At 47.5% G+C, this 10,375-nt stretch overlaps 5 protein-coding genes across 5 annotated transcripts; 2 read left to right on the forward strand and 3 right to left on the reverse strand.

Moving 5' to 3' along the window:
• Nucleotides 1–544: 544 nt before the first annotated feature.
• On the forward strand, nucleotides 545–898 carry N7495_010049 (prion-inhibition and propagation-domain-containing protein; the record flags this gene model as incomplete). Its single annotated transcript, XM_057212700.1, has 1 exon — nucleotides 545–898. One exon carries the CDS (start codon nucleotides 545–547, stop codon nucleotides 896–898), a length of 354 nt encoding a protein of 117 aa, XP_057059563.1.
• A 230-nt stretch (nucleotides 899–1,128) lies between these two features.
• N7495_010050 (uncharacterized protein) lies at nucleotides 1,129–1,431 on the reverse strand (the record flags this gene model as incomplete). The annotated part of the gene is made up of 2 exons (XM_057212701.1): nucleotides 1,129–1,219; nucleotides 1,289–1,431. The coding sequence occupies 2 exons, from the start codon at nucleotides 1,429–1,431 to the stop codon at nucleotides 1,129–1,131; spliced, it is 234 nt and encodes a 77-aa protein (XP_057059564.1).
• A 957-nt stretch (nucleotides 1,432–2,388) lies between these two features.
• On the reverse strand, nucleotides 2,389–3,472 carry N7495_010051 (serine/threonine-protein kinase Sgk2; the record flags this gene model as incomplete). Its single annotated transcript, XM_057212702.1, has 2 exons — nucleotides 2,389–3,124; nucleotides 3,282–3,472. The coding sequence occupies 2 exons, from the start codon at nucleotides 3,470–3,472 to the stop codon at nucleotides 2,389–2,391; spliced, it is 927 nt and encodes a 308-aa protein (XP_057059565.1).
• Nucleotides 3,473–3,930: 458 nt separating this feature from the next.
• N7495_010052 (uncharacterized protein) lies at nucleotides 3,931–5,856 on the reverse strand (the record flags this gene model as incomplete). Its single annotated transcript, XM_057212703.1, has 4 exons — nucleotides 3,931–4,775; nucleotides 5,117–5,348; nucleotides 5,421–5,748; nucleotides 5,807–5,856. 4 exons carry the CDS (start codon nucleotides 5,854–5,856, stop codon nucleotides 3,931–3,933), a joined length of 1,455 nt encoding a protein of 484 aa, XP_057059566.1.
• An 849-nt stretch (nucleotides 5,857–6,705) lies between these two features.
• On the forward strand, nucleotides 6,706–9,300 carry N7495_010053 (uncharacterized protein; the record flags this gene model as incomplete). Its single annotated transcript, XM_057212704.1, has 9 exons — nucleotides 6,706–6,708; nucleotides 6,756–6,881; nucleotides 6,930–6,953; nucleotides 7,061–8,411; nucleotides 8,464–8,476; nucleotides 8,542–8,634; nucleotides 8,690–8,772; nucleotides 8,826–8,855; nucleotides 8,912–9,300. 9 exons carry the CDS (start codon nucleotides 6,706–6,708, stop codon nucleotides 9,298–9,300), a joined length of 2,112 nt encoding a protein of 703 aa, XP_057059567.1.
• Between the last annotated feature and the right edge of the window lie 1,075 nt (nucleotides 9,301–10,375).

Raw genomic sequence — 10,375 nt, forward strand, 5'->3', positions numbered from 1 at the left:
GTTTTGGTTGAGTGGAGATTATCCGACGGTATCTCTAAAGAGTCACAATAAGATCAAGAAATAAAACTTTGCACTTCAGCCCTTGCCGAAATGCTGCATGCCAGTAAGCCGTGCCATCTCTATACACCAACATGTGTGGGCTATGTCGATGATCATACCGAAGAGAACCGGTACGGTTAGATATTCAAGATGCCTAACGGGTCAGGTGGGGATTCAAGCCTTCATACTCTTCACAGTTGTTTGCTTGGACATAACTAGTACAAACCATCTCTTTTTGCAGAATATCTCTGGGGTTGAAGCTTGCATCTTCGTTATCGTATTTGCATACGACCAATTAGCTACACAAAGGGACTCACTGTGGTAATGTCATTTCGTTTTCCGAGACGACATGTATGAACCTGAACAGCCCATCCTTTCGGGGTTCAAGTTCTCACACCCTGAGAATGAAGCGACCATTGGACGGAACCTCGATCCAAAATAGGACATCTATCGTTGACCAAGTCTCCAAAACAAGGTACCCACTACCTCTCAAAAAACGCATGACATGAATAGTCTCAGACTGCTCTTCCTTGAAATTGCTCATTGGAATGTCTTGCCACAATTGATGGGGTTTAAAAGGTGGCCTGGGCCTTCGAGCCAGAATGTAAGGGTCCGCGGCTGGCTCCTACAGGAACTCAATCGCCCTTCTTTCAAAGGCAACAACCCTCTCTTGGAGCTGCCTGGTATTTCTGGGGAGAAATACTGGAGAGTAGTGAGCCGGTGTCTTGAAGCGCACGGAGCAAAAGGAATGTATGTTGAGGAGGACTCTGATCAGTCGCACACCTCTGAGGTCGGACCCAAGCTTCATCTTGCATTCACGGAACATGTGTTGGACAAGCTTAAAACGATCTTGATCTAAGGACCATTTTGATGACCCAGCATAGCTACAAGGTCCCAATTCTCTTCTCGTCGGCTAGGTCACATGCTGTGTCACCCTCTATATTCTGGACATTAGGGTCTGCTCCAGATTCGAGCAGCATTCTTACGATAGTCTCATATCTATGACTTGCCGCCGCATGAAAAGAAGTTTGTCTATTTTCATCTTGCACGCCGACTCCGGCTCCTTGCTCTATTAGTATATTCACCACATCAGTGTGGCTGCTCCAAGCCGCGCATTGCAATGCAGTTTAGCTTGTCGCATTCACGGCACTGAAGTCGGCTCCAGCCTTCGCCAGCAACGCTACCATCGGTACAGATGCACATTCGGATCTGCTTTCTGGAGCAGTGATGTTTGCACCTCATTTATTACCCATGTCTGCAGGCCGGAAGCAAACTATCTTCTGACGAGGTAGTCTCATCATTACAATTGCACTGCAACTCAAGATCTCGGCTCGAGAAAAGCTGTGTGACTTCGTCTGCCCTGGGTCGCTCCAAACAGCCAGGGAGCGGCATTCGTCTACAAGCAGCTAGAGCTTGCCCTTGCCATCCTGGGAGTTACAGTCGCTAAGCAATTCACTCATAGAGTCTATCGATGTCTCGAGCATATGATCCACCTTGGGCTGTGCTCTCAAAACCCTTGAAAGCTTACCTCTGGATGCGAGTGCGCTAGCAGTATTTCCATTAAGACAGCTCCTAAAGATAAAATATCCGCTGATCGGCCACAGGTGCTTCCTCTGTCCACTTCTGGCACACAATACTGGCGAGTCCGGGAAGCATTGCGATGCTCATATGTTGTAGGCAACGTTCTACCAAGCCCTATGAGGGAGATTCCAAAGTCTGCCAACGCTATATTGTTTTTATGATCAAAGTATTAGATGGTTTGATGTCCCGGTGTCGTATGTCGAAGATATGGATATGGTGAACAGCCGACTCCGACAGGTCTGAACCGTTAGACTGACTGTTGCTTTTGTTCATGTTACCCCTAGGTAGTGGGAACAACTGTGCTGATAGTCTAGGGTAGCGTTCGTAAAGCGTTGGAACTAATGGAATCTGGCCTACTGTAGTGAATGGACTCGGGAAGTGAATAGAACTAGTGGAATCGGGGCATCTGAATTCTGTCTTACTAATCTGGCACGTGTCATGCTAAAATTTTATACTCATTAATATAATGTACTAAAAGCCCTCAGATGCTCCGGAAACACTCGTGGGGTATGCACTCTACTAACCTCGGCAGATCGTGCGAGAGAAACGATGGAACCTGGTTACGCAGGACGTGAACACAACGGCCGATGAGCAGATCATTTAGTCCAATTCGGAGATAAGATTTGACCGACCAAAATGGAGAATAAAGAGTTCATTAGATGGGTGATAATGATATGTTCTCAGACTAGTAATACAGCGTGATATGCTTCACCCAAAGCCCCGTTTTTGGGGGTGTGGCTCAATTTCATCTCCACAGTACTTAAACCGCTATAAATGCTCAATAGCCTCGCTGCAGGCGTCGATAATAGCACTGTAAAGCCGATCAGGCTCACCTGAAGGTGTTCCGGTAATCAGTTCTGCAGTATCTCCGAAAAGTACTGGCCTAATACTAAGACAAAGTGGTTTCACCATTTCTAAAGCTTTCGGGAATTCGCTCATGATACGCTTGAGAACATTCACAGTCATATGTCCTTCCTTTGCATTTGCAATGTCCTTGAAGCTTCCAATTTCCCACTTACACAGAATACTATCGATAGGCTCTGTTTCGTCAGATCCGCAGAAGCTCTTCCAAGCGCAGCGCGCACACATCCAGAGCATTACGTAGAAAAATGACTCGAGATCGTGACAATACGTATGTTCTGTCCCGCGGAGCACCTCAATCGCCATAAATTGCATCGTTCCTGTCTGGTGCAGCGCCCCGCTTGGTCCGCTGTCTCGTTCCTTTGCTAAATCAAGATCTATAAGAATCCCTTGAAAGCCACCTGACTTGCTCGGGTCCGTAATAATGATGTTGTTGGATGATATATCCCGGTGCAATATCGACCCCTTTACAAAGAGAGACAGATGTGCTCTGATCGCATCATGAAACGCCTCAAGCAGCTCTCGAACGGACCCAAAATCACTGACAACTCGACCGGCCGGGAAAATGATGAGACAGGATAATACTCGGTTTTCGTAAGGATCTTCTCGGTTCTGCACGTATAGGTTCGGTTTCGATCGGTCGCTCGTCCGTGACACGTGTCCGAAAATGGACTTCTGGCTGTTTGAGCGTCTCTTTGCCGAAAGATTCGACCCTGCCACCTCGCCGCCTGTATACTCCAAAGGCCCGATCCTATTTGAGTTTAGCTTTGCCTTCATTATCCCAAATCTGTGTACCCGACCATTTGGCTAGTAATTTCGGTACAGCCTCACCCCAGTCTATAGCGGCCGTGATGAGAGCTGTTCTTCTGGTTGCATCCTGCGTATCGATATTGACTGTACTGGTCTCCAACAATAGGTCCAGTATTAGGTCAGCTTTGTTGATGATCGCGACAATTAGCAAGGGACATCCGTCAGAATCGCAAACTGTCATGTTATTCAACCCTGGGTTTCAAACCGTAACACTGACTACCTGTCCTCCATCTAAAATAAAACCAAAGCTTACCGGCCATATCCGCACCATACCAAAAATAACTAAAACTAAGCAATTCACTTCGACGCAAGAAACAAATATAGATCAAAGATAAATATAATAAAGTAATCTAATATCCTAGAATTTACCATATATAACTTAGAATATTCCTTTTTGTGTGGTATCAATAGACATAGAGAAGTTACTTGAACTGTGCGGCTCAAAAAATGCGAAATGAGCTCTATTTTCTTTGCTGCCTATAATAACTATAGCGGACTGGGTCCCCATGCGCTCCCGTGGGAGAGGCATAAGAGGTAGCAAACCCCTTAGAAACCGCGAGAACGAAGAAAAGTGCTGTGCGTGATACATGAAATCAAACCCTATATACCATCCCATAATGACGGGCTGGAAAGAGATATCTACCAAGGGGGCGGTGTGAACGGCGTTTGATCCATTCTATGTAAGATGAGCCGATCCGGTACTGGGATTGTTAGTTCGCACTGGTGGTCCTCAAAGTTCCAGAGGGACCGGTTGATCACAACGAGGGTCCTGAGTCTACACCGGGCCAAGTCCCCCATCTGCACTAGCCCCTCCAGCAACGACTTCCGGTGGTCATATCCGCCGATATGATCAGTGCAAAGGTCTACCCGATCGACAACAATATATACTTCATCGCCTGCATCGAAAAACCCTACCACGCGCCGTGCGATATTCATAAGGGCATCTGTCTTGCTATCGTTCCCATATTTGTTGGGAATTGCTGACAGCTCAGCCTTCCGAAACGCGTGGAGCTCCGCACGGAGACCATCGCGTTGATCATCCATCCGAAGCATGTTCTTCTTCTTAGCAAGAAGCTGCAGCAAGATGCTGGGGAGCACCTGGTATAATGTTGCCCCATGTAGAGGGATAATGTAGTGCGCACAGTAGGCTGAAGAGAATGCTCGCTGGCGTTCGATCGTGGCGATGGCCACCCGCGACAGCCAGCATTGCGGCGAGGGGAGGCCCATGTAGTTGCGGCCGGATAGGATCAGCAAACACGGGCCAAAGGAATGATCCCACTGCTTGTACCTGCCGCTGCTCATGAAATTATCGAGACCAGTGCCGTGGAGTTGGTGCAGGTAATTGTAGTTAAAATCTGGGTCGTTGGCCAGGTCTTGACTGTAGGCTGCCAGTTCTGTCTGATGCAACTCCTCGGAGAAGATGTCGAGTTTGAAGGTCTGCTCAAAAGCATCTTTATCCCCGTTGGTGAGTTGGTCTCGCAATTCTAGCCTGGTTAGTATAATGAACCCGGAGGCCAGGAACGTAGACCCAGTCTTCATCTTTACCTGAGATCTGTTTTCTCAAAACTGGAGGTCCAGCTTAGTACGAGAAGACTATATAATAAGATAGCTATGGGGTATGGACCTTTGTTTTCATTTCTGATTCCATCTACGCTCTTGGCCAGCAATTCATGGCTGGTTCGTTGGATGTCAACGAAGAAACCTTGTACATTCACCGAGCATTCCGCGATACTGCTGACTGGTCTCAAAACCTTCAGCCAACGCCCTATGCAAACTGAGTTAACTTCTTTGCCATATATTCCAGTAGCACAGAATTGGGACCTACGAGCACTGTAGGACTTATAATAATCGACGGCGACGATGCAGAACTTGATGAAGCTTTGATAGGCGGCCACGATCTGCGCTTGCATGGCGTGGTCGAGTGGGTGGTCCTCGTCATAAATGTGCCGATATAGGTCGATGCCAGGCAATCTCTTGCGAATCTCTGCGATTGTGGACGCCAGCGTCTTCTCTACTGTATCCTTCTTCTGGGCTACCTGGGGCCAAAAACGGGACTTCTGTTAGTCCAAAGCTCAAAACTCCCGAGAAGAAAGAAAAAACATTATGGCTGGCAAGGAAAGTGTACCAACCACGAAGACAAGAGAGATGACACCGATAGCAAGCCCACCATACGGCGCAGCGAAGTTCTTGACGGCAGTCACTATCGGATTGAAGTCATCCATAAACCCCAGCACCAACTCTGCCGATGACTGGTACCGCCGGGCAAAAAGCCCGCATCCTGTTTTGTGCGCATCTTCGAAGCAATCCTGCGCGGCAGTTATCTGGGTCCAATACGTACGGAATTGCTCGATCTCGGTAAACTGAACACTTTGCCTTTCAGCTTCGGAGAAGACGCTTCGCTGAAGAACATTTTTCTTGAGCAGGCCTTGCGCAGCCTCAGACTGTTTAATAATTTCTCTATTTTTATCAGCTTTTTTGTTGTCTTGGAGTCAGATTCGAGATTGGTTAGATTTACAGGTCGCGATCTGAGCAGTAGGGGGGACATTTTGCCGCATCCTCAGACATGGTGTGTGTGTGTATGTTTGGGGGAGGAGAGGAATGGGAGTTACATCGCATTCTGCGCCTTCTCCTGGTGGAAGACCGCGAGAAATATCCTGAAAAAATATGTAGATTTAATGGCGCAGAGTATTCCCGGGCAGAAAGGGCTGGCTTGCGCAGAAGAGATCCTACCTTAGTTCATCCGTCAGGGCTGGGGGGATGGGCCCTCCATGAGCTGATCTAGCTCTCGAGTCATAATGTCTTAAGCCTGTTGTTTTCCCAAGACTATAGCCGCTACATGTATGACACTTCCGAGCGTATGATTGTCGATCTGTGATTACCAAGTATCTCTAGCTTTGTTCATATGACCTGAGATCCAGGATTGAACCGCTGTTGCTAGTTTTTTGTACTTACCAGAATGTTTGCTACTTAGTTTTTGGTGTCTAACCCCGGTCCCAGTCTCCTCTGTCTTCCTCTTTCGGGGGCGTAGTGCATTAGTGCCTACTTTGGGGACAATGGTAAACAAACGGGAACCACCGGAAGGCCGAACGCCATCACATACATGCAGCATGCAGACGCCCATTGCACCAGAAATAATGCCTTTTTGCCAGTTGACGTAAGCCTGGTATATACATGAACCAGGGTGACAGGGATATAATAGGTAGGACTCTAACTGAATGGAATGAACCCCTCATTTTTGTATAGGCCTCTAGGCTTCAACTCGCTGGTATTCTTTTCCGGGCCCGAGACTTGAGGTTTGTCCATCGCCTCCCTATAAATTTGGCTTGAAGTCTTGGATATTCCTGCCTCTGTATAGTCACCTTCTGCACAATACTTCACTTAAAACAAGATCAGACTGGCGGGAGAATCTTCAAGATGGTAAGCAGGCTGCGGCGTAGGCCATACACTGAATTAATGTGCAACAGGCCGAAGATTTAGCGGAGAATAAATTGGCGGCGCTGGAGGCAGAGGTTGCAGCACTCGAAAAGAGGCTAGAGATTCACACGAACTCCAAATCAAATGAAACCCCCGATGCCTCTGTCTCGAAAGATGTAAGCTAGTTTACTAATCAAGTTCGGACCACGTGCTGAAAGTTGCAGAACAAGACAAAGGACGAAGGAGAGGTTAGTCCTGACCATCGTTGACAGAAAACAGATCCAATTGACAATAACAGCTTCGAGCTCGTGCAAGAGTCGTCATCAGCTGATTCAATGATGATGGCGTGCGCGAGGACAGTATTCCGAGCAAGGTTCCGAGAAAGGAATCCCTTGTGCAGGAAGATTACGCCTTCACCCTACGCAAGTTTATCTCCGACGACCCGAGCGATGACAATAACAGTGAGATTGAGATCGAGAGCCCGGCATTATGGGAGCTCATGAAGAAGTGCGTGGAAGGCTACCCTTACCACATATACCAAGGCAATCTTCCAAAGACGCTTGACGCGCCCTTTGAAGCAATAATCTTCAACTGGGATAATCTACTCAAGGCCACACAGATTGCGAATAATGCCGATCAGTTGGCTCGGGATGATCTTAGAGCCTTGTTGGAAATTATCGACAATGGGACCGGATCTTTGAAATTGGATAATTATCTCCGGAAACGACGATCGCTAATGGAACAGAAACTAATCACTTTCGAAGCGCTGTGGACCCTATTTCCTCCAGGATGCCTGGTATATGGCAAGGTATTCCAGGATCAGGATCAAGTGTTCATCGTCGAGGATAATACCAGACCGTGGCCATCTCGAGACACCTTTGATCTAAAGTGCTGGGCCTACGACTGGGACGGATACCAGTTCAAGCGCCTTCCGCTCCGGCTAAAGTTTGACTCCTTCGATGACGAAAAGCCAATCAACTCGCTACCGTATTATCCCCTGAAGTTCAACGAAGATTCTGATGGACTTAGATCAAAATTGATGCAGCGAGGAATGAAGTACAGGAAGCTGTGCACCGCCAAATCCGGGTCACAAATGTTTGAGTACCTGGGCCAAGCGAGTTTTTTGAAGAAAGGATTTTCCGGTCTCCAGGGCCTCGATGAGGCGGATAGCGAGCCAGAGAGTGATTTCATATCCCGGGACATTTACGGCTTTCCTTCAAAGCCATCCAGTAGTGGGCATTTCAAAAAGTCGGTCGAGGTGCGAGGTCGAATCATGGTAGACTTCCAGTCTTATTTCCGTTACGGGCTCGGAGTGGCCAGTATTGGCGATCTCATACCCGACGAAGATCATACGGAATGCCAGTGTTCCTCTTGCCACACGAACGTGTCACTTCAAGCGGCCTTTCGGTCCCATTTTGACGGGGCTAACACGGAAGGAAGCCAATGGGACCCAGAGCAATTCCTGGTCTGTCCTCCACGAGTGCTGGGGTATATTCTGCATGAGAAGCAATGGGCCCAGCTGCAAGTAGACTCGGTATCTGAGGTTGCCGCAGAGAGTCACAGCGCCTGGTCTAACGGGCTCAAGCTTGCCAGCCAAGCCACAAAGAAAATGATCCTAGATCTAGTCACGGGTCATGGCCAAAAGGGTCTGGAAGTAGAGGATATCGTTGAAAGTAAAGGGAAGGGCTTAGTGATCCTGCTCTACGGTTGGGAAACCCTTCTTCTGTCCACTTAGGCCTTCGACTGACCACTCTCTAGCCCCCCCCCCGGGGTGGGCAAGACATCGACCGCTGAGACTGTCGCAATTAAGACTCAAAAGCCACTCTTCGCCATTAGTGTTGCTGATGTGGGCACCTCCGCGAAACACGTCGAAGCTAACTTAGCCAGGATCTTTGCGTTGGCTACAACCTGGCAAGCTATTATTCTCATGTAAGCCCCCTCCGCAAGCTTCTCTCTGCAGATCTTGAAAGCTGACGAGAAATAGCGACGAAGCAGATGTTTTCCTCCAGAGCCGATCGCTCGGATCTGGCTTTGGAAGCAACACCGAGAGAAACGCACTCGTCTCCGGTAAGAACGCATGCAATTCAGTCTTTGCCGGGTCGCTTGCTGATTTCTGACAGTATTTCTCCGCGTCCTTGAATATTACCAGGGTGAGGATAGATCTCCACGTATCACTCAGTCACATAAAAGCTGAACCAAAAAATAGGGATTTTAATGTTGACTACGAATCAAATTGCTCAATTTGACGTAGCCGTCCACTCGCGCATCCATGTTGCGATCAAATACGAGGAGCTCAATGAAACCCGCGCGATGTCGATCTTCAAGAATTTCCTGACCCCGCTGGAAGACAAGGGAATGATACAGAGTCAGTCAGATATCCTGGACTGGTTGGAGGGGGATATTCACCGCATGAAGTTCGATGGCCGCCAGATCCGAAATGTGGTGACTTCGGCTTGCAGTCTTGCTAGAGCGCAGGGAAAGACCAGGCTGGAAAAGCAACATCTCTTGGCAGTGGTGGATAACGTCAAGGACTTTAAAAATGAGTTCGTTAGACAGTACGAGGGGTATAAGTTAATGCAGAAGGGTTCCGCTTAGGCTGATATAGCCTTCCTTGATCATTTGCTCTGAATTTCTGAAATTAGGACAAAGGCTTGATCATGCAAATAATATGTTTGAGATCAAGGGTGATTACTTAAGCTATAAGGAAATCAATTGCTAAAAAGGTGTTATAAGTTCCTGTGGACGACTACTGTCCATGAGATGAGCTACTAAACTAGATTACTTTATCATAGCTAACACGAAACAGCATGGTAACCAAAAACCACTCCACTAATAAACAGCGACCTATAGGCTATCTAGTGTAGTGGGGAGGCAGACAAGTGGTAGTGTGACCTGACTAAGTAGGATGTGTATATAACTAAGTGATATGTTTTAGAGATCAGACTAGGGGGTCAGTGATATGCGATGGTCGCTATAATCTGCTATCTGGGCATAAACTTTGAAAAATATATTTTTGAATTCAATAGGATGTTTTGGTATGTATGATGACCTTGATCACTTAGAGTAGCTATAAGTGTTGCGACAGCCGAGAAACAAGGCCATCAACAGACGGAAAGTATTTCGGCCGAAAAAGCTTCTGCCGAGACAGCGACTCCGGAACTGGATTAGTATATCACGGCATCCTTGAACGATATGCATTCGTCGCAAACGACACCCTTGAGCGATGTGCATTCGCGACAGTAATGTCCCGTCTTCACCGTCTCTTCTGTCTCGGACGAATGTTGACATTCGTCCAGAGCAGAGGGGCGCCCATATACTATAAGTAGCTAGTTCTTTCATCAATGGAAAATCAGACTTCACAACAACCGCAATATTCAGTATCGTAGCATCCACTACACCCGGTGGATTTTCTACGGTGTTGAGTAGCGGTTTGTTGGAGCTCACAACGTCTACTATTCTCAGTTAAGATATTCGAATATCGCCAAGCGAGCGACAATAAGTCTAGTCATTTATGCTGCTACACCTAATTGAAAAAAATATCGATAATCTTTGATCTATATGCATCGCCACCAGGTGGAAACACCACGCTTTTCCTACAATGATACCACGCATAATCACGGCCTTTCCGCCGTCACCCTGTGTTATCCCATACTGGATGGATATAGTGAAT

Source organism: Penicillium taxi, assembly GCF_028828555.1.
Source record: "Penicillium taxi strain IBT 34144 chromosome Unknown utg000006l_segment0_segment0, whole genome shotgun sequence".
Taxonomy (NCBI): domain Eukaryota; kingdom Fungi; phylum Ascomycota; class Eurotiomycetes; order Eurotiales; family Aspergillaceae; genus Penicillium; species Penicillium taxi.